General features: G+C 43.0%; 1 protein-coding gene across 2 annotated transcripts in view; it reads right to left on the reverse strand.

Moving 5' to 3' along the window:
• The window catches only part of LOC142661886 (uncharacterized), a 32181-nt gene extending 8369 nt beyond the window's left edge, over positions 1-23812 (reverse strand). Inside the window, exons 1-14 of one of the 2 annotated variants that reach the window (XM_075839556.1) lie at positions 23724-23812; positions 21126-21206; positions 19805-19931; positions 19126-19233; positions 16755-16832; positions 15999-16094; positions 13812-13895; positions 13153-13233; positions 12118-12189; positions 7612-7689; positions 6856-6951; positions 4669-4752; positions 4010-4090; positions 2975-3046 (exon numbers count right to left, since the gene is read on the reverse strand). In XM_075839556.1, coding sequence (XP_075695671.1) covers positions 2975-3046; positions 4010-4090; positions 4669-4752; positions 6856-6951; positions 7612-7689; positions 12118-12189; positions 13153-13233; positions 13812-13895; positions 15999-16094; positions 16755-16832; positions 19126-19233; positions 19805-19931; positions 21126-21137 — 1069 coding nt within the window. In that variant the 5' untranslated portion in view covers positions 21138-21206; positions 23724-23812. Of the gene's footprint in view, positions 1-420; positions 3047-4009; positions 4091-4668; positions 4753-6855; positions 6952-7611; positions 7690-12117; positions 12190-13152; positions 13234-13811; positions 13896-15998; positions 16095-16754; positions 16833-19125; positions 19234-19804; positions 19932-21125; positions 21207-23723 lie in introns of those variants that run through there. The other variant, XM_075839555.1, reaches the window with a different exon arrangement.
• Between the last annotated feature and the right edge of the window lie 3550 nt (positions 23813-27362).

Here is a 27362-nt window from a genome sequence, read left to right on the forward strand (position 1 = left end):
AAGTGGCCATGAGACATAAATCCAACCTTCTGACTCCTTAGGGGAAAGGCAATTTTTATTATTAAGAAGTCAGGGCTCACGAGATGTGTCATGTGACTCCTTTCGGCTCTTTTTAAAGAGGTGGCCTTAACAACATAACCCCTGTTAGGGCAAATGGATATCAGAGATGCTTCTAAGAGTCAGAGCAGGAAGATGATTTATAATGAGCATCTATAAGATGTTCTTTATAAAGTGATGCAGCGGGTGGCCGATGCCCTGATTGTGTGGTCGGGCACCATTCAAAATCAAAGGGTCTGACTTTATTAAATAGTTTCTATATAAAGTACCAGCAATATAACATTATAAAGATCAGATCAAAGTTACCACTCCAGGAACTACTTTACACAGAGTCGGCAGCATTTATGACACGGAGGGCACAGGTTTATAGAGAATTTTATTAATAAAGCTATGCGTTTTTATACATGCACATTACAGTTAGGATTTTAGTTATCCTGTATTACTGATTTTATGACATGCACTTTTTCCTGATATTATTCTTCAGAGCAAATAATAAAACCTGTGCTACATGACAATATATTTCACAATTGCCTGGAGGATTGCAACAACAGGTTTGGACTCTCAGGACCGAAGTAGAGCTCGTGCACAGAACTGCGTTATGGCTCAGTGAAGGAGCTGTATATTTAGTGCCAAGGTCGAGATCGGATCTAGTCTTGTGAGATTAGCCTCTCTCGAAAAAGACTAAGGGCCCTATTACGTGGCCAGATATGGGCCGTGAAAACAAGCACCGATCAATGTTACAGCTCGTTGATCGGCGCTCGTTTGCTCCTTTCACAAGGAGCAATGATCGCTTATGGATGGGGACGAGCGCTCCTTACTCCGATCATTCATCCGCATACATTTCCATCATGTTTACACAGGGAGATGTGCTGCTAACCATGATGATTTTTAATGTTGGATTTTTACACAGGGCAATAATCGGGAACGGGCGTTCATATGAATGCTTGTTTGCCTGATCATTGGCTCGTGTAATAGGGCCTTTAGGGACTAAACAAAATATACAACTCATGCACCAAGACGTAAAAAAGATCCCTCCAGCATTAGAAAAAATAAGAGACTGTTTTTGGTTTTTTTTCCTTCAAGAAACAGCGCCACTCTTGTCCATTGGTTGCATTTGGTATTCCACCTCAGCCCCATTTATTTAGCCCATGGACAAGAGAAGAGCTGCTTCTGGGTAAAAAAAAAACAGACCCTCATGCTTCATTGTGGCCCCCTTGATGGGGTAGCTGTGTTGCTTGTCACCCGGTCATTTGTGATGAATACTTTCATGCAGCTGATTGTCTGCATCCTCTACAAGTCATTTATATGGGCCGGTCATTAGATTCAAGGATACTTTTTTTTGCTTTATTATATATGACATCATACACTATTTAATTTTAAAAAAAAAGGTTCATCAGAACCCCAAAAGAACAGTATGATCACTCCCTAGTGAAAAGATATTTAGGATCAATTTTACCTATCACTGAAGCTCAAGGTTTTGTCAAAGAACTGGAAAATGTCCCCCCGTGTAGGGACGATGGCATGTGCCCATTATAGGTACAGGTTATCCAGGGTCGCTTCCTCTGCAGACCAGGTACATAGCTTGTAGAGGGCTGGCAAGGCATGTGTCATGGGAGACGTCAACAAGTCACTCTGCTATGGCCATGATAGATACAGAACTAAGGAAGAGAACGGAATATTTTCCCCGGGTGAAGGTAAGCCTAGCTATGACTATGGTGCGGTGCTCTCCAACCTGCGGCTCTCCGGCTGTTGTGAAACTAAAACTCCTAGCATGCCCTGACAAGATATGCTGTGAGTTGTAGTTTCACAACAGCCAAAGGGCTACCGGTTGGAGACCAATAGTGTCGGGAATCTTATCTAACAATTTCTTCTGGAAGAATTGTCTTTTCTCCAAGTCAATAGGAAGATGGAAAGGTGCACTGTATAGTAAAGCAAAAAAAATAAAATGTAATAATACTACTTTTTTATAAAACCTTGCAACTAGTGACCGCCCCATTAGAACAATTTTATGCAAAAAAAAAAAAAAATCACTACAGACATTTTGCAAATAAATATAAAAACCGGTAAGGTCACAAGGGGTCCATATAAATGAAACCCAACGTATGGTAACATTATGCGAGACCAAAGCCAATATATTCATACAAATAATAGGAATATGTATTCTGCACATACAAAGATTAAAATACTGTGTATTGTTCCGCTTTTCGGCACAAATACAACACATAAAAAAGTCCAATTCAAGAGCATAGAACACGGAGCAATAAAAAGAGCAAACGAGGCTAAGGATCAGGATTGTAGGACTGTTCCTAACGGTCAATATAAAGATATCATATAAGTGATGTAAAAATGAAAAAGACAATGCATTAAACCAGCCACCCGGATTTTATCATAAAGCTCTTCTGTTTGGCGTGGATTGTCTGATGTTTTTCGAGAGTGTCTTTACGATAAAACCTTTTCCCGCAGAGGCCACACTCAAAGGGTCTCTCTCCCGTGTGGGCTCGCTTGTGACGAAGCAGATCATAGTTGTGGCTAAAAGTTTTGTGACAGTCGTCACAAGTGAACGGTCTCACACCTAAATGCGTTTTCTTATGTTTATAGAGACTGGACCGATTTCGGAAACTTTTTGGACAAGCGTCACATGCAAATGGCCGCTCTCCTGTGTGCGTTATACTATCCTCATAAAGACTGGTTTGGTCTGTGAAATCGTTTTGACTCTCATCACAAGAATATGACTTTTCGTTTTCGTGAGTCTTCTGGTGCAGCGCAAGGTATGTAAGTCCTGGGAAGCACTGGCCGCAATCCAGACATTTATATCGGTCTCGCCGGTGAATTTTCCGGTGTCTGCTAACACTTGATTTGCAGAGAAAACCTTTACCACACTCAGTGCATGGATATACTCTTCGTTTGGAAAACTTACCCAGAATAGATTTATTTATATGTGATTCCAGAAAGTCATTTTGCTGTTTGTTTGCGTCCTGAATGCGTGAATCTGTGGAGATTACAATTTTTTTTAAATAAATAAAAGAGTGAAAAAGACAATATTGCAACAAGCAGGAAAGCAGCCAAATGGTCTAAAATGATGTCATGTGACTTCAATTAAAGGGGTAATCTGCGTCATAAATAAAAATGATTGATGAACGCATGTTTTTACATAAGTAACATAGTAAGGTTGAAAAGGTTAAAGTCTTTCCCTGCAATAAAGGGGGTATTCTCATGTCATTTTATGGCATATCCACAGGATCCACCCCTGGGTCACGCACCTATCTCTAAAACCAGGCACCCTGACCCGCATCCTACCTTCTCCTGCTGTCGCTGCTCGCCAGTCACAGAGTTACGAGGTGGCCGGGATTACAGAAGCAGCTGAGCTCGCCGAGTTACGTACGCTGTTTCCACAACTCCCGGAAAATTGAATGGGAGTTACGGAAACAGCGTAGCACAGCGAGCTACACTGTTTCTGGAACTCGGGAGCTATTGTAACAATGGGTCCCCCATTCTAGAGACAGGTGCAGGTCCTCGATGTGGGACCCGCATCTATCGGGCATTTATGGCGTATCCTGTGAATATGCCATAAATGTCATCCAGAGTAGTTTCCTCTGTCTGAGATGAGAATACCCTTTTAACCATGACAACAAAGACAAGCCCTTTTAAATGGAAACCAGGATGAAACCTGCAGGACCAGCTTCTCTAATCCACCTCTAGCCAGACCTTTCCCCTGCAGAAGCCGCTGCAAGAGAAATGTAGCATTGCATGGTGGCAATTCAAAGGAATGGATTTCCATTTAATGTATGAATGTTCCGGTCCCGAGTAGGGGACTCCATATACCCTAAAAAAGCATATGGGTAGGGGTTGTCTTCCTCCATCTACAGTCACTATGAGGAACACCTTAACATGTTACTGAGCAACCTGCTGCAAACTAGGAGTATGTGGCAAAATAAATAGACAAGGAACTTACCGGAACTGTAATGATCTATCAACTCATCTTCTTCGTAGGGACCGTCGTCATCTTCATCTTCTTCCTTAACCCTCATGGACACTGTAACAAAAATGCATTCATTAAATTCTAAGGTAAAATCAAGTATGTATATAGAGAATGAATGTACCACTTAGAAGAATCTATAAATGGGCCATTGGCAGGGTCAATTTTCAACTCATTCCTCGTATATATTCCGTTTTAACATATAAATGTTTTCAGTCCCGTGCTATTGATGGGACAACCTCTGTCCAAAATCCCTATTAGGGTATATGGACATGATGGGGGGGAAAGGGGGTCCATGCTCAGGAATTCTCTCTGTTTGCCAAAGTGGGGAGCCATTTATTACATATTCACCCACTAATTTGAATGGGTGCTGTGAAATACGACAAATGTGTAGCCACCCACGGCTCCCCAGTGTTAACAGCTGATCGCCAGGTTTGCTGCCTTTTAAGAAGGGGTTATCATGATGAGACAACTAATGTCTATACACCATTGGTGGCTCATTAGGCAGCTAACGATGGCCAGCGGAGTGTTTCTGGGGTTTAAACAGAATATTTCAGAAATCATACTGTACGGCTAAGAATAATTCATGGCATTAGAAATCGGAGTGATGACCCCTGCGGGAGCCGTATACTTACTTGGACTGCAATAGTCATCATACTCTCTCTCATGTAAGTATTCCTGACGCATAGGCTCCCTCCGTTGTTGTTTAAGTCCATGATCTGTAAATGTAAATTTCTCATGATCCCACAATAATCGATTTTACTTAATCATAAGAAGTCGGGACATTCCAGGTCTAACTTTCCCTCACTTTTAAAGAAACCCAAAGAACAGGGTAACTGCTGGTGAAGAACGTTTTCTATGCAGCAATTTTGGCCTTGGACATAGCATAGCCGCCCTACTGACGACCAACGATCCAGTGCTAACATTTTAAAGGGGTATTCCTATCTTAGACATACAGTATATGTCGCAGGTAACTTCCATAGAATTCAATTGAGAAGACTGAACGCAGGCACGGACACGACTTCATTGAATTCTGGGAATTCACCGACCGTACAGAACCCTGCTCTCCATATAGGTCAGGGTCTCAGCGATGGGACCCGCACCTATTATGCATTTATAGGACTTCCTCTAGAAACGGGGAAACGGAATCTGCTCTATTAACAGGTTCCTCTAGATATTGCAGAGCAAAATAGTTATTTTACGCACCATTAAAGTGGACGTCCAGTTGTGTCACTATTAGTAATGCTTACCTGTTATTTATATTCTTCAGTACCGGATGCTTTTTTGCTCGGTTTTATCAGGACACATCTATGATCATTGACTCTGGCTAAGTTGCATTGTCGAACTCATGGAAAATTAATTAATTGATGATAATTAAAACGAAACATTATTTGACGAAAGTGATTGAGTTACTTATCAGGATGGGAATCCTTCAGCAGGAGTAGAGAGTCTCTTGGTACCACATCTCCTGAAGAACTACAAGCCCTAGCATGCTCTTCCACACTTTGACGGTAAGTACTATAATTATCACAGACCCATTTAGATATTAAGGAGAGTAACAAAGGGAAGCTGTTGACCCCTGGTATCAGCAATTTTAGATTAGTGAGGACTCCAGAAAAAGCATCGTCCTCCAAGATGGTCAAACACGCATATATTTATGTGCGACCCTACCAAAATCATCAGTCTTTTGTGTGTATGGGTAACATTACTTAGGTTTAGATGTAGATTGTAACTGTGAAGTGTTGTAAAATGTTGTACAAAAGTAGATTGTATTTAAGGTGTTGTCTCATGTACCACTGGTTATATGCCATATTAAGATCCCCCTCTAAGAGCCTGAAAGGATAGTCGCTCCGTAAGAGAAGCTCCCAGTCTGCTGGATTTGAATCGTCCATGTATTACATAGACGGCCATTCAATTCTGTGTAATAATACATTAGGTCTCATGAACACGGCCGTGCCCGTAATCACGTGCTGCGATTGCGGGCACGGCCGGCGACTGCCACGGGCAACCGCCCACGAGTATGGGAGCACGGACCGTAAAAAGCAAAAGATAGGACATGTCCTATCTTTTGCTGTATACTTCTACGGCCCCGACACTGTCCCGTAAAGAAATGGGAAGGTGTCCGTGGACAATAGAAGTGAATGGGTCCGAAATTGCGGACCGTAATTGCGGTCCGCAATTACAGACAATTTTTACGGTCGTGTGATGGGGCCTTATTACCTGGTTGGACGTGGCTACGCCCGACAACATCAGCTGATAGCCACAGTGGCTCTCTTTTGAAAGGGACTGTCTAGGCTGAGACAACCTCTTTAAGACTATGGTCAAACCTGCATTGGAGGCTCAGTTAGCATATTGAGCCAAAAATGACGGACAAAATAGCGAAAACCCGACAGAACCCATTATAGTCAATGGGTTTCGTCGGGCACTATCGGTGTCCGTCATGTGACGGATCCAGCACTTCCGTTATGTTTTAAAGGAAACATAATATATTCACAGCATCACTGGCAAAGATCAGTCAAATATGTTACCCATGGAGTTTTTTCTTATCTTTTCGTTACTGTTTTCTATTGAAAATATTCCTCTCCCTGTTTTCATTACAAAAGGACAATAACCCTGAGGATCTGAAGAACCTATAATGAAGATTGTATTATTACTGAGGTTGACCTGTTCCCCCAATAAAAGAATAAATGGGGAAAAAAAATGGTCCACAATTTTTAAAATCAGCATTATTATAAATATCAACCAGTCAGTATCGGCAGGGCAAGGACTATAGAAACGAAGATTACACCACCCTTACATTTCCTATGTCAGCGGTTACTTACACAATGGGTTTTGCTGAGATTCAGAACAGACATCATCATGCAGATCCTGATGTTTCTTTGCATTTAGGGAAACAACCGTCGTCATGACAGGACTTGCTGTAAAGAAAAAAAAAAACTGTTTAAAGGAAATTCCTGAATAACAGTGATTTGGATCTCCACGTCCATGAAATAACACTCAACTTGACAAAATCACGTACGGTTACGTCGCTGCCGCCTTAGTGCATTGCACTATACATGATGGTCATAGCGCGGCCTCAGAAGCTGAGCCCACGCCATCACCAGTGGATGTCAGCTGTATATTACATCTGACGCAATGCTGTAACGGCAGGGAACGGAGATAGATTCGATCCCGGCACATAAATCCCTTAGACGCGTTGGTCAATGGTGATCGTCGCATCTAAGGGGTTAAAGGAGTTTTCCAAAAATAGTGTGTTACGTGAGCAATAACTGGCACCTCATAACCTCCTCTGAATAGACCGCCAGGAAATAGACCGGACTATTCTCCGGATCAATGGAGGCCTCCCAGGATTACGGTTTCGAGACATGTCATGAAACACTTATTTGGTATAAGGTTCAGACGATTATATTTGCATCTATTTTCAATGCACTGCCAACAGTAGTGACTCATCAAAAGGCTAAAAAAAATTACAATTTTAATTTTGGTTTATCTTTTGTGAAAGGGATGTGATTGGCCACAATGAAAAAATAGTTGTAGCCTGACATAAGATTCAGGACATGTGTATTAGTACAACTCACAATTCAATGGCTCTACGTAAACTTCATCTTGGCCCTCGTTGTCTTCTGCCGCAATCCTTATTAAAATATTGGGATGGTCTAAAGAAGAAAACAAAATCAAACCCCTCTAAATACTACTAGAAGATGACAATGTAACACATATGTATTCACATGAAGCTCTTTGACTAAGAATATTTCTATATAACTGCCTTGGAAAAAACCCAGGAGCTAGTAAGCCAATGTGCTTAGAAACTCAAAACTGGTGCTTAAAGGGTATGTCCACTATTGGAACCAGTTTTTTAATGTTTCAATGCTTCTAAAATACAAAAAATGCAAATAATCTAGATGAAAAACCTCCAGCAATTTTGTGTCCACAGCTCGTATGCAGACCGATGTTGTCTCCATGGTTACAGACTACAACCAAGCCCTGCGTATAGTATGATCCTGCAGTCGTATGTAATTCCATTCCCTCTTCCCCCTGCTTCTTGCTAACATACAGACAGCAGGAGAGGGGGGTACGTGAAAAATCATCCGAGTCTCCGATCCGAGGAAAGGTAGGACATGTTCTATCTTTCCTCGGATCACTGACGGGACTCGGCCGGCTGCACGAGGCGTTAGCCCTTCAGATGCCATGCCAATGGTTCTTCCCTGGGGTCTTCATCCTTGTCAAGAACAGGTCAAAATAACTACTGTAACATATAAATATTTTCTTCACCTTTTATTTCTATTTTTAATTTCCATTTCGTTTTTTTGATTGTGTGCTATACATCTTTTGCCACGTGGAAACCATCAGCAAGCTGTTGTTAACATATCTTGTATTATAATTTATATGGACAATTATTATTAAAGGGGTTTCCCATCTTGGCAAGTGATGGGCAGAGGATAGAATATGCCAACACTCATCATCAATAGGGCTCCAACCATAGAGACCTCCACCACTTACGAGAATGAAGGGGCCAAGTCATTTTCCCTTCACAATACTGCTGATGGTGATGGGGTTGGTAAGCCAATGGCTCTGCAATGGGACAGCACACATCCTACAAGTACTTTTGAAAGAACTAGGGGACAGATGGAAGGAGTATGACTGCAGGATCAGACTACACAGGGTTTGTTTGTAGTCTGTAACCTTGGAGACAGAAATAGGTCTGCATAGTTGCTGCAGGCACCAAAATAGTTATTCTTTTCACATTGGTGCGACTCACAGATCACAAGAAGGAAGGGGCGTATAGCATGCCCATGTTAATAAAGTAAACTGCTTGTATACTTTTTAAGGAACATTCACCAGAAAAGGTTTTCTTAAGATTAAGGGAGGGATGGTCATGGAAGAATAAAACAATGTCGTTGTTTAAGAGCCACTTAGACCACCCTAGTAGTCAGTCTGACCTCTTTTTAGTTTCCCAGCAAAAAAAATTAAAAAAGCAAAACGTCAGGTGCCAGCAGCAGATTTCTAGGTTATCTGGCTTCTGGAAATGGGTGAGCCCTCAATGACGGTATCTCAATCCCTGTCAAGGCAGATATATAGTGGGCACAATTATATTTCCTAAATGCCAATCAAGTGGCCATGAGACATAAATCCAACCTTCTGACTCCTTAGGGGAAAGGCAATTTTTATTATTAAGAAGTCAGGGCTCACGAGATGTGTCATGTGACTCCTTTCGGCTCTTTTTAAAGAGGTGGCCTTAACAACATAACCCCTGTTAGGGCAAATGGATATCAGAGATGCTTCTAAGAGTCAGAGCAGGAAGATGATTTATAATGAGCATCTATAAGATGTTCTTTATAAAGTGATGCAGCGGGTGGCCGATGCCCTGATTGTGTGGTCGGGCACCATTCAAAATCAAAGGGTCTGACTTTATTAAATAGTTTCTATATAAAGTACCAGCAATATAACATTATAAAGATCAGATCAAAGTTACCACTCCAGGAACTACTTTACACAGAGTCGGCAGCATTTATGACACGGAGGGCACAGGTTTATAGAGAATTTTATTAATAAAGCTATGCGTTTTTATACATGCACATTACAGTTAGGATTTTAGTTATCCTGTATTACTGATTTTATGACATGCACTTTTTCCTGATATTATTCTTCAGAGCAAATAATAAAACCTGTGCTACATGACAATATATTTCACAATTGCCTGGAGGATTGCAACAACAGGTTTGGACTCTCAGGACCGAAGTAGAGCTCGTGCACAGAACTGCGTTATGGCTCAGTGAAGGAGCTGTATATTTAGTGCCAAGGTCGAGATCGGATCTAGTCTTGTGAGATTAGCCTCTCTCGAAAAAGACTAAGGGCCCTATTACGTGGCCAGATATGGGCCGTGAAAACAAGCACCGATCAATGTTACAGCTCGTTGATCGGCGCTCGTTTGCTCCTTTCACAAGGAGCAATGATCGCTTATGGATGGGGACGAGCGCTCCTTACTCCGATCATTCATCCGCATACATTTCCATCATGTTTACACAGGGAGATGTGCTGCTAACCATGATGATTTTTAATGTTGGATTTTTACACAGGGCAATAATCGGGAACGGGCGTTCATATGAATGCTTGTTTGCCTGATCATTGGCTCGTGTAATAGGGCCTTTAGGGACTAAACAAAATATACAACTCATGCACCAAGACGTAAAAAAGATCCCTCCAGCATTAGAAAAAATAAGAGACTGTTTTTGGTTTTTTTTCCTTCAAGAAACAGCGCCACTCTTGTCCATTGGTTGCATTTGGTATTCCACCTCAGCCCCATTTATTTAGCCCATGGACAAGAGAAGAGCTGCTTCTGGGTAAAAAAAAAACAGACCCTCATGCTTCATTGTGGCCCCCTTGATGGGGTAGCTGTGTTGCTTGTCACCCGGTCATTTGTGATGAATACTTTCATGCAGCTGATTGTCTGCATCCTCTACAAGTCATTTATATGGGCCGGTCATTAGATTCAAGGATACTTTTTTTTGCTTTATTATATATGACATCATACACTATTTAATTTTAAAAAAAAAGGTTCATCAGAACCCCAAAAGAACAGTATGATCACTCCCTAGTGAAAAGATATTTAGGATCAATTTTACCTATCACTGAAGCTCAAGGTTTTGTCAAAGAACTGGAAAATGTCCCCCCGTGTAGGGACGATGGCATGTGCCCATTATAGGTACAGGTTATCCAGGGTCGCTTCCTCTGCAGACCAGGTACATAGCTTGTAGAGGGCTGGCAAGGCATGTGTCATGGGAGACGTCAACAAGTCACTCTGCTATGGCCATGATAGATACAGAACTAAGGAAGAGAACGGAATATTTTCCCCGGGTGAAGGTAAGCCTAGCTATGACTATGGTGCGGTGCTCTCCAACCTGCGGCTCTCCGGCTGTTGTGAAACTAAAACTCCTAGCATGCCCTGACAAGATATGCTGTGAGTTGTAGTTTCACAACAGCCAAAGGGCTACCGGTTGGAGACCAATAGTGTCGGGAATCTTATCTAACAATTTCTTCTGGAAGAATTGTCTTTTCTCCAAGTCAATAGGAAGATGGAAAGGTGCACTGTATAGTAAAGCAAAAAAAATAAAATGTAATAATACTACTTTTTTATAAAACCTTGCAACTAGTGACCGCCCCATTAGAACAATTTTATGCAAAAAAAAAAAAAAATCACTACAGACATTTTGCAAATAAATATAAAAACCGGTAAGGTCACAAGGGGTCCATATAAATGAAACCCAACGTATGGTAACATTATGCGAGACCAAAGCCAATATATTCATACAAATAATAGGAATATGTATTCTGCACATACAAAGATTAAAATACTGTGTATTGTTCCGCTTTTCGGCACAAATACAACACATAAAAAAGTCCAATTCAAGAGCATAGAACACGGAGCAATAAAAAGAGCAAACGAGGCTAAGGATCAGGATTGTAGGACTGTTCCTAACGGTCAATATAAAGATATCATATAAGTGATGTAAAAATGAAAAAGACAATGCATTAAACCAGCCACCCGGATTTTATCATAAAGCTCTTCTGTTTGGCGTGGATTGTCTGATGTTTTTCGAGAGTGTCTTTACGATAAAACCTTTTCCCGCAGAGGCCACACTCAAAGGGTCTCTCTCCCGTGTGGGCTCGCTTGTGACGAAGCAGATCATAGTTGTGGCTAAAAGTTTTGTGACAGTCGTCACAAGTGAACGGTCTCACACCTAAATGCGTTTTCTTATGTTTATAGAGACTGGACCGATTTCGGAAACTTTTTGGACAAGCGTCACATGCAAATGGCCGCTCTCCTGTGTGCGTTATACTATCCTCATAAAGACTGGTTTGGTCTGTGAAATCGTTTTGACTCTCATCACAAGAATATGACTTTTCGTTTTCGTGAGTCTTCTGGTGCAGCGCAAGGTATGTAAGTCCTGGGAAGCACTGGCCGCAATCCAGACATTTATATCGGTCTCGCCGGTGAATTTTCCGGTGTCTGCTAACACTTGATTTGCAGAGAAAACCTTTACCACACTCAGTGCATGGATATACTCTTCGTTTGGAAAACTTACCCAGAATAGATTTATTTATATGTGATTCCAGAAAGTCATTTTGCTGTTTGTTTGCGTCCTGAATGCGTGAATCTGTGGAGATTACAATTTTTTTTAAATAAATAAAAGAGTGAAAAAGACAATATTGCAACAAGCAGGAAAGCAGCCAAATGGTCTAAAATGATGTCATGTGACTTCAATTAAAGGGGTAATCTGCGTCATAAATAAAAATGATTGATGAACGCATGTTTTTACATAAGTAACATAGTAAGGTTGAAAAGGTTAAAGTCTTTCCCTGCAATAAAGGGGGTATTCTCATGTCATTTTATGGCATATCCACAGGATCCACCCCTGGGTCACGCACCTATCTCTAAAACCAGGCACCCTGACCCGCATCCTACCTTCTCCTGCTGTCGCTGCTCGCCAGTCACAGAGTTACGAGGTGGCCGGGATTACAGAAGCAGCTGAGCTCGCCGAGTTACGTACGCTGTTTCCACAACTCCCGGAAAATTGAATGGGAGTTACGGAAACAGCGTAGCACAGCGAGCTACACTGTTTCTGGAACTCGGGAGCTATTGTAACAATGGGTCCCCCATTCTAGAGACAGGTGCAGGTCCTCGATGTGGGACCCGCATCTATCGGGCATTTATGGCGTATCCTGTGAATATGCCATAAATGTCATCCAGAGTAGTTTCCTCTGTCTGAGATGAGAATACCCTTTTAACCATGACAACAAAGACAAGCCCTTTTAAATGGAAACCAGGATGAAACCTGCAGGACCAGCTTCTCTAATCCACCTCTAGCCAGACCTTTCCCCTGCAGAAGCCGCTGCAAGAGAAATGTAGCATTGCATGGTGGCAATTCAAAGGAATGGATTTCCATTTAATGTATGAATGTTCCGGTCCCGAGTAGGGGACTCCATATACCCTAAAAAAGCATATGGGTAGGGGTTGTCTTCCTCCATCTACAGTCACTATGAGGAACACCTTAACATGTTACTGAGCAACCTGCTGCAAACTAGGAGTATGTGGCAAAATAAATAGACAAGGAACTTACCGGAACTGTAATGATCTATCAACTCATCTTCTTCGTAGGGACCGTCGTCATCTTCATCTTCTTCCTTAACCCTCATGGACACTGTAACAAAAATGCATTCATTAAATTCTAAGGTAAAATCAAGTATGTATATAGAGAATGAATGTACCACTTAGAAGAATCTATAAATGGGCCATTGGCAGGGTCAATTTTCAACTCATTCCTCGTATATATTCCGTTTTAACATATAAATGTTTTCAGTCCCGTGCTATTGATGGGACAACCTCTGTCCAAAATCCCTATTAGGGTATATGGACATGATGGGGGGGAAAGGGGGTCCATGCTCAGGAATTCTCTCTGTTTGCCAAAGTGGGGAGCCATTTATTACATATTCACCCACTAATTTGAATGGGTGCTGTGAAATACGACAAATGTGTAGCCACCCACGGCTCCCCAGTGTTAACAGCTGATCGCCAGGTTTGCTGCCTTTTAAGAAGGGGTTATCATGATGAGACAACTAATGTCTATACACCATTGGTGGCTCATTAGGCAGCTAACGATGGCCAGCGGAGTGTTTCTGGGGTTTAAACAGAATATTTCAGAAATCATACTGTACGGCTAAGAATAATTCATGGCATTAGAAATCGGAGTGATGACCCCTGCGGGAGCCGTATACTTACTTGGACTGCAATAGTCATCATACTCTCTCTCATGTAAGTATTCCTGACGCATAGGCTCCCTCCGTTGTTGTTTAAGTCCATGATCTGTAAATGTAAATTTCTCATGATCCCACAATAATCGATTTTACTTAATCATAAGAAGTCGGGACATTCCAGGTCTAACTTTCCCTCACTTTTAAAGAAACCCAAAGAACAGGGTAACTGCTGGTGAAGAACGTTTTCTATGCAGCAATTTTGGCCTTGGACATAGCATAGCCGCCCTACTGACGACCAACGATCCAGTGCTAACATTTTAAAGGGGTATTCCTATCTTAGACATACAGTATATGTCGCAGGTAACTTCCATAGAATTCAATTGAGAAGACTGAACGCAGGCACGGACACGACTTCATTGAATTCTGGGAATTCACCGACCGTACAGAACCCTGCTCTCCATATAGGTCAGGGTCTCAGCGATGGGACCCGCACCTATTATGCATTTATAGGACTTCCTCTAGAAACGGGGAAACGGAATCTGCTCTATTAACAGGTTCCTCTAGATATTGCAGAGCAAAATAGTTATTTTACGCACCATTAAAGTGGACGTCCAGTTGTGTCACTATTAGTAATGCTTACCTGTTATTTATATTCTTCAGTACCGGATGCTTTTTTGCTCGGTTTTATCAGGACACATCTATGATCATTGACTCTGGCTAAGTTGCATTGTCGAACTCATGGAAAATTAATTAATTGATGATAATTAAAACGAAACATTATTTGACGAAAGTGATTGAGTTACTTATCAGGATGGGAATCCTTCAGCAGGAGTAGAGAGTCTCTTGGTACCACATCTCCTGAAGAACTACAAGCCCTAGCATGCTCTTCCACACTTTGACGGTAAGTACTATAATTATCACAGACCCATTTAGATATTAAGGAGAGTAACAAAGGGAAGCTGTTGACCCCTGGTATCAGCAATTTTAGATTAGTGAGGACTCCAGAAAAAGCATCGTCCTCCAAGATGGTCAAACACGCATATATTTATGTGCGACCCTACCAAAATCATCAGTCTTTTGTGTGTATGGGTAACATTACTTAGGTTTAGATGTAGATTGTAACTGTGAAGTGTTGTAAAATGTTGTACAAAAGTAGATTGTATTTAAGGTGTTGTCTCATGTACCACTGGTTATATGCCATATTAAGATCCCCCTCTAAGAGCCTGAAAGGATAGTCGCTCCGTAAGAGAAGCTCCCAGTCTGCTGGATTTGAATCGTCCATGTATTACATAGACGGCCATTCAATTCTGTGTAATAATACATTAGGTCTCATGAACACGGCCGTGCCCGTAATCACGTGCTGCGATTGCGGGCACGGCCGGCGACTGCCACGGGCAACCGCCCACGAGTATGGGAGCACGGACCGTAAAAAGCAAAAGATAGGACATGTCCTATCTTTTGCTGTATACTTCTACGGCCCCGACACTGTCCCGTAAAGAAATGGGAAGGTGTCCGTGGACAATAGAAGTGAATGGGTCCGAAATTGCGGACCGTAATTGCGGTCCGCAATTACAGACAATTTTTACGGTCGTGTGATGGGGCCTTATTACCTGGTTGGACGTGGCTACGCCCGACAACATCAGCTGATAGCCACAGTGGCTCTCTTTTGAAAGGGACTGTCTAGGCTGAGACAACCTCTTTAAGACTATGGTCAAACCTGCATTGGAGGCTCAGTTAGCATATTGAGCCAAAAATGACGGACAAAATAGCGAAAACCCGACAGAACCCATTATAGTCAATGGGTTTCGTCGGGCACTATCGGTGTCCGTCATGTGACGGATCCAGCACTTCCGTTATGTTTTAAAGGAAACATAATATATTCACAGCATCACTGGCAAAGATCAGTCAAATATGTTACCCATGGAGTTTTTTCTTATCTTTTCGTTACTGTTTTCTATTGAAAATATTCCTCTCCCTGTTTTCATTACAAAAGGACAATAACCCTGAGGATCTGAAGAACCTATAATGAAGATTGTATTATTACTGAGGTTGACCTGTTCCCCCAATAAAAGAATAAATGGGGAAAAAAAATGGTCCACAATTTTTAAAATCAGCATTATTATAAATATCAACCAGTCAGTATCGGCAGGGCAAGGACTATAGAAACGAAGATTACACCACCCTTACATTTCCTATGTCAGCGGTTACTTACACAATGGGTTTTGCTGAGATTCAGAACAGACATCATCATGCAGATCCTGATGTTTCTTTGCATTTAGGGAAACAACCGTCGTCATGACAGGACTTGCTGTAAAGAAAAAAAAAAACTGTTTAAAGGAAATTCCTGAATAACAGTGATTTGGATCTCCACGTCCATGAAATAACACTCAACTTGACAAAATCACGTACGGTTACGTCGCTGCCGCCTTAGTGCATTGCACTATACATGATGGTCATAGCGCGGCCTCAGAAGCTGAGCCCACGCCATCACCAGTGGATGTCAGCTGTATATTACATCTGACGCAATGCTGTAACGGCAGGGAACGGAGATAGATTCGATCCCGGCACATAAATCCCTTAGACGCGTTGGTCAATGGTGATCGTCGCATCTAAGGGGTTAAAGGAGTTTTCCAAAAATAGTGTGTTACGTGAGCAATAACTGGCACCTCATAACCTCCTCTGAATAGACCGCCAGGAAATAGACCGGACTATTCTCCGGATCAATGGAGGCCTCCCAGGATTACGGTTTCGAGACATGTCATGAAACACTTATTTGGTATAAGGTTCAGACGATTATATTTGCATCTATTTTCAATGCACTGCCAACAGTAGTGACTCATCAAAAGGCTAAAAAAAATTACAATTTTAATTTTGGTTTATCTTTTGTGAAAGGGATGTGATTGGCCACAATGAAAAAATAGTTGTAGCCTGACATAAGATTCAGGACATGTGTATTAGTACAACTCACAATTCAATGGCTCTACGTAAACTTCATCTTGGCCCTCGTTGTCTTCTGCCGCAATCCTTATTAAAATATTGGGATGGTCTAAAGAAGAAAACAAAATCAAACCCCTCTAAATACTACTAGAAGATGACAATGTAACACATATGTATTCACATGAAGCTCTTTGACTAAGAATATTTCTATATAACTGCCTTGGAAAAAACCCAGGAGCTAGTAAGCCAATGTGCTTAGAAACTCAAAACTGGTGCTTAAAGGGTATGTCCACTATTGGAACCAGTTTTTTAATGTTTCAATGCTTCTAAAATACAAAAAATGCAAATAATCTAGATGAAAAACCTCCAGCAATTTTGTGTCCACAGCTCGTATGCAGACCGATGTTGTCTCCATGGTTACAGACTACAACCAAGCCCTGCGTATAGTATGATCCTGCAGTCGTATGTAATTCCATTCCCTCTTCCCCCTGCTTCTTGCTAACATACAGACAGCAGGAGAGGGGGCAGATGGAAGAGAGTAACACGTTACTGCAGGATCAGTCATGTGTTCCTCAGGGATTGTTTGTAGTCTATAACCACATAGGTCTGCATAGGAGCTGTAGACACAAAACGGCAGTAGATTTTATCTAAACAATTTGCAAAGTAACTTCATTTTTTTAATTGTAGCTGCACTGAAGCAATTCAAAATGGTGCAACGGTGGACATGGCCTTTAACTCTTCTGGGTTGGTTTCCATTGATGTGTAAAATTTCTAATTGACTTGACACTTGGCCCCTGAATTTTGCCAAGCATGCACGTTTTTTTTAACAGGGAGAGGGGAATGAGCCTCTGTCAGACCCCCCCCCCCCCCTAAAATTGCCTTATTTCTCACAGGAATAAAGGATCGGGCATGTCGATATCCAACTTCCTTCACCTGACCCCTGCCGTCAAAAAAAAGTCCTTCATACACATTGGATAGTTGGCTGATTTGACTATCCGCAGGTTCAGCTGACATTTATCTAATATGTATGGCCGCTTAAAGCTATAAAAAGTACCTGAATATTAACCCCTTCACGACTGCCATACGGCTATATACGTTCCAACTGCCGATGCCCCGTGCAGTTGTCACGTATATAAACGTTGGCAGCCTGGAACGGGGTTTAATGAGTGCAGTGCTGTTTCAATGTCTGCCGGGGCTTTGAGAGACCCAGAATACACCCCCCCCCCCTGTAGATAGTGTAAACCCCCCTGTAGATAGAGCCACCTAAGCTCTCTCTAGGAGCAGAGTCCCCGGCAAGATTGTCGCCGACGCTCTGGCTGTGGACTTTGCTCCTAGAGGGAGCCCCTGACGTCACTGCCCTTATATAGCGCCATTCCGCTCCTAGAGGGAGCTTAGGTGGCGCTATATACAGGATGGGGGGGGGGGGGCTAGTGCTATCTACGGGGAGGGGATGGTGCTATCTACAGGGGGGGGTGATGCTAACTGCAGGTGGTTGGCACTATCTACACAGGGGTGGCGCTATCTGCACGGGGGATGGTGCTATCTACACGGGGGAGGCGTATCAACAGGGATAGGTTATATACAGGGGGTGTGGCACTATCTACATGGGCACTCTGGCACTATATGGGCACTACCTACAGGGGACACTGTGGCGCTATATACATGGGCACTGTGGCACTATGTGGGCACTGTGGCATTATCTATAGTGGGAAATGTGGCATTATCTACAGGGGTATTGCATCACTATCTACATGGGCACTGTGGGATTTTCAGGTGGCTGAGACAAAAAAAAACAAACAAATAAAATTCATCCATTTTTTTTATTGGCCATGAAAAACTGTTGACAAATGGCGTTTAAAAAAGGTCAGACGGCCGGGAAATGGATTACAATTTTGAGACACATTGATGCAAAACAGCCATGAAAAAACTGACAGTGGATTCGTTGTTAGCTGCCCTTTTTCCACGTCATCTCCATATAGTTTTATATCCCTCTACACTCTCCCCTCACAGCGATCCAGGGTGACGGAGAGAAGACTAATTGTTACAGAGCTGTACAGTGTATATATATATATATATATATATATATATATATATATATATATATATATATATATATATATATTATAGATAAATACATAAGAATAATGAAAGAAAATATTTTGTTTTCACATTTTTTGTGATTCGTCTGCTCATAATAAAAATTAAAAACGTGGAATTAGTTAAACTAATCTAGAAACTAGAAAATAAAAGCCTCATAAGTAAACAAAGTAAAAAAAGCTGTGATATTCAAAGAAGTTGCAAAGATATTATAGTTTAAAGAAGTGCATATCAGAAAAGGAAAATTTGACCTGGACACAGGGGTATCAATGACCCTTGGTCATGAAAAGGTTAAGTAAATTTACCTCCAACTGGGATTTCTTTCCTTTCACCAGAACTACAGTCGATGCGTATAAACGACTCATCTTGCTTCTTAATGTTAAATAAAACGTCTGGATTAGTGATCGCATAACCTGTTGAGATAATACACCGATATATCATAGCCGGCGGCTGCCAGGGCGTGCTGGCTGGGGGTTGTCGTTTTCTAATAGCTGGACATCCAAAGATCGTCGGCCTCTCCACTAGACTGAGGTGACATCTAATAATACACATCTGTACAGCCTATGAAGGTTTAGGCTGCTGTGCCCCCCTCTATGTCCTATGCGGTGAAAATTGATAGTCTAAAGAGATGACGCCATGATTACTATTCCTGGATCGCATTCGCGGCTATTAGGTTCTTGCGCAATTTGAAAAGCCTGGAGGGATGCTTTAAGATTTGATAAGCTATTGTATATAAACCATAAAGAGAGTCCATCCTGCTGCAAAAATTTGCAGTGGATACCACAATATATTGCATACACGTATAACATTACCTTATAATGTCCAAGTAACCGGACTGCTGAGCGTGTTGATGCTGATGGGGCTTGTAGTTTGTACCCGCTACGACTTCTCCTAATAGGGTAGTTGTGGCCCTTAGATGTTGGAGGAACTGTGGCATTTACCTGCTTTGCCCCCTAAAAATTCAGCTTTGCATAAGATGCTCACCTAGTGCTGTTATGGCTTCATGTATCTCCCTTATGACGTTTTTGTAGAGGTTTCTCTGCCAGTTCTCCAGACGTAGCCACTGCTCCTCCGTAAACGAGGCTGCAACATCATGGAATACGATAGGGACCTGTGGAAAAAAAATAATAATTATAGCATGGAGATCTTAAAATATAATGATAGACCTTCAACCCCTTGAACTTTGGTTAAACTTTTCCTGTCTAATTCTGTTTTCCCCAGTGATAAGCGGCGCCAGTGATGTATGACAGGTGATAATCCACATTAGCTCCTGCCGATCTTTAAAGGGATTGTCTGATGACAAAACCCAGCATTCAATCAGCTATCAACAGTAAGAAAGCACTTTACTAATTTACTGTTAGTCTAAAAAATTTATGTTTACCCCGTTTTGTCCGCTGTTCACTTTATGCAGCCTTCTAAAAATCTTGATGTTCCGCTTATGTCACGCACACATCCCCTATAATGCTGTTCGACGCTGTGTGGGATTGCAGTTCCGGTCCCATTTAAGTGAATGGGACTGAGCTGCAATCCCAGGCACAGTCACTACCGATTTGTATGGCGCTGTGCCTGGTAAACACTGAAGAGGCCACAGCGACGAACGCTGCAGCCCCTTCACTCAGCTGATCGGTGGGGGTGCCGGGAGTCGGACCCCCACCGATCTAATATTGATGACGTATCCTATGGATTGGCCATCAATAAAAAAATCTTCGACCAACTCCTTTAACCAAAAAATAATAACATTTCTGTGGCTTATTAGAGCTATACAACACTAAAGGCAAACCTACATTTTAGGGTGAATTCACACACAGAAGATTTTGTTGCAGAGGTTTCTGCGACTGACAAGGAGTTACATTTAACAGAATGGGGTTGTTTCTGCAGCAAGTACATGGAAGTGTGCGTGCGTGTGCGTGTGTGCGTGTGCGTGTGTGCGTGTGCGTGTGTGTGTGTCTCCTATTCATCTGAAACCTGCTGCAAAAAACCGCACTGGTTTTCTGCAACAAATTCTGCCGTGTGTGAATCCATGGGTACACATCTTACGTAGCAGATTTTGCTGCCAATTTCACCCTTTCTACATTAAAAATGGTAATATCTGCAGTGACTATCCAAAACAGAACGCGTATGCTACAGATTTGGAAATCCACAGAATGCTCTGATTTCCGTGACAAAAATGTTCAGCAGCACCTGGATGAGATTTTTTTTGCAGTCTTCCACTGCGGATTTTCCGCTCGGACCGAAAATCTGCTACGTGTTTAGGGGGCCTAAATATTCTTCTGTGATTTGGACAATGTAATTGCAGTTTTCTCACCTGATGTGACATTATGTGGCCTCCGAGATCACTCCGTGTGATGTTTCAGCATATAGCTTCTGTAAGCACTCACCGCATTTACTAAATGAAAGAAAAAACAAAAAAACATAAGTATTACCTACTGACGTTACTGCTTATTTTCCCATATGATGTAGCAACATGTCCCCTGGGATCTCTGGAATCAAACCTGCAGCTGAGAAACTTGCATACATCAACACCTCAGTGCATATATATATATATATATATATATATATATATATATACACACTGGGAAGTTTCTAACAAATACAGTTCCACCTGCAGCACAGAGCTGATCAAACTTTAGGCTGAACAGCTGGGTTTTTGTAGACTGTCTGGTTGCTAGGGATACATTACAGTCTTTTATATGAAGTTGTCAGGCAGCACTTCCCTAGCAACCAGGCTGTCTCAGATTGCTCAGGTCTTCTCTTCAGATCAAGACCAAACTAGCTCTGTGTTGAGAGCAGACAACAAAGCTTTATAATACTCAGCTCGGTCTCTTGATGCATTATTTATTAATATTTTTACATATTTATGTCTTACAATAATAATTAATTCTATGAGAACAATTCTAGAAACTTTCTTTCAAATACAATGTTGCCAAAATTGCAAAAAAAAATACACATACGTTTCCGTTCACATCTGCAATAGGAGCCACAATAGCGCAGAATGTTGCGCTGTTATGTCCGGTAAAATGACGGAAAACAATGTCGGAGACCAGACAGAACCCATTATAGTCAATGGGTTGCGTCGGGTGCCGATGGCTTCCGTCATGCAGCGGATCTCGAGCTACTGGTATTTTCGATGTTCTGCTCCTATGACGGAGCAGAGCAACGGAAACCCAAACGCAGATGTGAACCCGCCCTAATAGCTGTTGATTAAATGAATGTTTTCACATACATAATAAGTATTGGCCATTAAGATCAGCTGAACGCCCATGCTTTTTTAATGAAACGATAAGTGGTAAAACGCATATAGTAACGCTTATCCCATGTGGAAAACATAGGATGGTACAAGCTAAAATCCCAACCACTAAACCCTTTTTTCACCCAAAACATTGGGGTTTTCTCCATATACATTACTGTAGGAGGATCGGATTCCATTAAAGTAGACGTGATCCCCTGACAAATATCAAATGTGTTCTGCCGGCTAAGAGCGGACTACTTCATGTTAGCATTATATAAATACGTGGACGCAGTCAGCAGTTTTCATGGGACGTGAACGACTTCATCATAAAAAATAAAAAAAAAGAATGGAATGTGGAATAAGACAGCAGATATTCCAATGCCAGGGGAATAGGTGGTGTAGGGGTAGCAGCACCCGGCCCAAATGCCCCTCTGCCAAATAAGAAGACACCCGTATTAGGCTAGAGGTACATGGCAATTTTGGTTTTGCAATCTGACATCGCAATAAATGATTGCGAATGTGATTTCGTTACGACGGTGACAGAATTTGGTTGCAAAGAATGAAAACCGCACGTGGCAGGTGGGGGGACCCCGTGATAGATTTTGCAGGGGGGCCCAGTGGCTTCTAGTGACTTTTTTAAGATATGTATAGAACTTTTTTTTTGTATACAATATGTCAGCCAAAAGATGTAAAGCGGTCACTGAGAAATATTGTAAGTATGCGTCACACTCATGACTGTAAATTGCTGTGCAGCAGCAGCCGGTGACAACCTGCACACATGGGGGAAATATCCGCCGCCGATCCACGTGTGACATGGGGATTTTGCTGCGGATTTCATTGAAAGGAGTGAAATCCATAGTGAAAATCTGCAGCAAAACTCCACACTCTGCGGATTTTAAAACCCGCATCAATTTGCGTGCGAAAATATTCCGCAGCACGTAGATGAGATTTGTTTAAACCTCATTTACTGTATTCCGCTGTGGATTTGACAAGAGTAAATCCGCAGCTAATATGCAACACGTGCAAGGATGTATTTACACGCGGCAGATTTGGCCGCAACACAAAAATCCCTTACATACATGTAAACGGGGTTGTGTCTGCGCCAAATCCCACCCATAGCGACAGTACTTATGCCCCACTGAATGATGAACATAAGCATTTTAAGCGAGGGAAAAAAGGAGCGATTTACATGAATCCGTCGAGCACCAAATAGCGATATCGTTCTCAACGCTAACACTTTACGCCGAGCGACCGGAGTGAGAAACTTTGTCAACGACAATATTTTTATTAATATTAATTTTTTTCTCTCTGTTGCATACAGACCAATTACGTTAATGAACGCTCATAATCATTCCGATGCTAGCGTGGCGGGCATTAACTGGACGTTGCTTGCATTAAGTGTTTCCCCCCAAATTTGAGAATACATAACTATATACTGTGACTACACTCATTGGTCATACTGAAGACTGGGGAAGTAAAATGCATATGTAATAATATTATATTATCTGTCACACTGCCACAAACAGGGACATGTCATGGCTACCAAATCCACAAGGAACACACAATGCAACGCGATATTCCCCAACTGTCTCCAATTCTAACCTACTGATATAACGCATAGCTGGTTAGATGATCAAATGTGATATAATGTAATATATTACGGTACTTCCTTACTGTGAAAGCCTGCAGACCGAAGCAGTGTTGGTCTTCAACAAAATGGCGCCGAGCGTCGTGCGCGTCAGACAGGAAGGTAAGCACCTGTTTCGCTCTAGTGTGTGGAACGTAGGCGCAACGATCAGCTAAACAGAATACGGGAATGAAGAGAGAACGGCATCATACTAAGCCGCCATCTTTCCGTAGACAACCATTGGAATAAATACATAAGGAAAATGGCGCCAGCGCTCTCTAGAGGTTGTTATTTGCATATATTGTTCTCCGCGCTGTAAAATGATGCATCATTGGATAGTACAGTCCATATGCCAAAAATGTTAGGTGGGAGGTTTGTACACACATAGCAATTCCATAACGTAATATTAATAATATTGTAATTGCTCTCATTAGGGGTAGTAGCATTCTATTTTTCTGACAGTTTTTTTTTTCCATCTGTGCGCTTGTAGATTACGCTTGAGTAATTCTGATTGGTGGAATATTAGGAAATTGCTATTTTTCTTTATTATCCCACCTTTCAAGCTACTTTAGAGAAGATAGAAGAAAATTGCCCAAATAATGCCAAAACATTTATCACCCCTCCACAGGAAAAGTAATAAATGTTAGATCGGTGAGAATCCCACCACTGGGACCCTCGTCCCTTCCTGCGGTTTTGAAATCTACGGAGCGCTAATGCGTCTTGAGGCTGGGTTCACAAGAGCATGTTACATCTGTAATGGACGGAACGTTTTTCGGCCGCAACTCCCGGACCGAACACAGTGCAGGGAGCCGGGCTCCTAGCATCATACTTATGTACAACGCTAGGAGTCCCTGCCTCTCCGTGGAACTACTGTCCCGTACTGAAAACATGATTAAAGTACGGGACAGTTGTCCGGCAGCGAGGCAGGGACTCCTAGCGTCGTACATAACTATGATGCTAGGAGCCCGGCTCCCTGCACTGTGTTCGGTCCGGGACTTGCGGCCGAAATATGTTCTGTCCATTACGGACGTAATGTGCTCGTGTGAATCCAGCCTTACAAGTATAGGAGATACAGAGACAGCCGAATGCTCTGACACCACTTTCTATACCTCCCATAGAGTTGTATTTAGCAGCAGCGCATATATGCACAGCCACTGATCTCCCTACCATAGACGTGTCAATGGGGGTCCACTGTTCTTGTCATTGGTGGGGGTCCCTGTGGCCGGACCCCCAACGATCATACCTATCACCTCTCCCTCTCTTTTCAAAGTCTTGGCTGTTTCCGTCAGTCCCATGGACTTGGCATGGGGTGGCAGTGCGCATATTCATCCGCTATTTCATTCAAACGCCTCAATGCCATGCTTTATGCATCTTGGGGAGATCGGGGTACCATTTTCTAGCAATCGGTGGAGTCCCAGTGGTCGGACCTCCACTAATCTAACATTTATCACCTATCCAGTGTATATGTTTTAGGCCAGAATACTTCTTTGATTGGTTCTTAAAGAAGTTGTCCAGTTTAGAAAACCCATTTTCATACACCCTATTATAGAATTGTGAGCTAATACAGGGGGGTCCTTGGTTCAGGATCCTCATCTCTTGGCCAGAGTGGAGAGCGGTTACAAAGAGCGTCTCTTACTCTGGAGGACCCGTCCTGTCCTGTATTACACAGACAACACATTGATTTGTATGGGCACTGTGTAATGCTTAATTTTTCCTGTGGTGTCACTGCAGGGAAATGAAGCATTTACTGCCAGGTTTTCCACATCACTAGAGGTACTAACAGGGGACACTTTGTGAGTGTATTGTCAAAGGACCCTTCAAACATGTAGGGATTGTTCAAAGCGGAGAACCCCTTTAAGCAGGCCATTGTAATGGCAGGAAAGAGGTGAAGGGAACAAGTGAGCCCTAATCTACCCACCGCCCTGTCCCTGCCTACTTGCAACGACCCGCCCTAGGCGACGGGGTACAACTTGGCGGCGGTCCCTACGCTGTCTAAGTGCAAGGGAGACAAACAGGGAACACGCAAGGGAATACAGTAGCCCACGGAACGCCGCGAGGAAACGGAGCGGTGAATGAGCCAGTAGGATCAGGAAGTAGTGGAGTATACAAACGGGAGCACGGAGCAGAAGCAAGCCAGGGGCAGAGCAACGCAGGATAAACGGAACTGAAGCAAGGCAGAAGCAGGCTGGAGCAAGGCAGCAGTGGGGCCAGGAATCCAAGATGAATAACAAGCAAGGAGGAAGAGAAAACGGCAGGTATAAATGGACAGGGGGCGGGGCTAACTCTGACCAGGCCGCGATAGGCTCTCCCACTCCTGAGCCTGCCACCCTGATTGGTGGGAGCAGGTGTCAGTCTCAGAGGTCTGGCCTCAGGTGTCGACTGATTAATCCTGGGAGTATACCCAGACGTAGTGCCTGGCCGATCCTTTACAGTACTCCCCCTTTTATGAGGGGCCACCGGACCCTTACTAAGAGGACCCGGTTTAGTGGGGAAGAGAAGGTGGAACCTCCTTATCAATACCCCAGCGTGAACATCTCGAGCAGGTACCCAAGTCCTCTCCTCCGGTCCGTATCCTCTCCAATGGACCAGGTACTGGAGGGAGCCCTGGATCATCCTACTGTCCACAATCTTGGCCACCTCGAATTCCACCCCCTCAGGGGTGAGAACGGGAACAGGAGGTTTCCTCGAGGGGGACCAGGACGGGGAGCAGCGTTTCAGGAGCGAGGCATGGAAGACGTCGTGTATGCGAAAGGATGGGGGCAGCTCCAGACGGAAGGATACAGGGTTGAGGACTTCAATGACCTTATAAGGTCCAATAAATCGGGGAGCAAACTTCCTGGACGGGACCTTAAGGCGCAAGTTCCTTGACGACAACCACACCAGATCCCCAACGACAAACCGGGGGTTAGCAGAACGTCTACAATCAGCCTGAATCTTTTGTACGCTCTGGGACGCCTCTAGCTTCTTCTGAACCTGGGCCCAGACTGTGCACAGTTCCCGATGAACGTCCTCTACCTCGGGATTATTGGAACAACCAGGGGAAACGGAGGAGAACCTAGGATTAAACCCGAAATTACAGAAAAACGGGGAGACCCCTGACGAGTTACTGACCCGGTTATTCAGGGAAAATTCGGCGAGGGGAAGGAATGAGACCCAATCAAATTGACAGTCAGAAATGAAACACCTTAAATATTGTTCCAGGGATTGGTTAGTCCTTTCCGTTTGGCCATTAGTTTCGGGATGGAAGGCGGAGGAGAAGGATAGATCAATCTCCAACTTTTTACAAAAAGCTCTCCAAAATAAGGAAACAAATTGTACCCCTCTGTCCGAAACTATATTGACCGGGGCCCCGTGGAGACGCAGAATGTGTTTCACAAACAAAGAAGCTAACGTTTTGGCGTTAGGTAGTTTCTTAAGGGGCACAAAGTAGCACATCTTGCTGAAGCGGTCTACTACCACCCACACCACCGACTTGCCCTGAGATGGAGGCAAATCGGTGATAAAATCCATGGAGATATGGGTCCAAGGTCTCTGGGGAATGGGCAAGGAACGTAGTAAGCCCGCAGGTCGGGACCTAGGGGTCTTGGACCTAGCACAGACCTCACAAGCGGCGACGTAAGCCCTAACGTCTTTAGGCAACCCAGGCCACCAATAGTTTCTGGTAATGAGGAGTTTGGTACCCAAGA

The sequence above is a fragment of the Rhinoderma darwinii genome, chromosome 10 (genome assembly GCF_050947455.1).
Source record: "Rhinoderma darwinii isolate aRhiDar2 chromosome 10, aRhiDar2.hap1, whole genome shotgun sequence".
In the NCBI taxonomy this organism is placed as follows: Eukaryota; Metazoa; Chordata; class Amphibia; order Anura; family Rhinodermatidae; genus Rhinoderma; species Rhinoderma darwinii.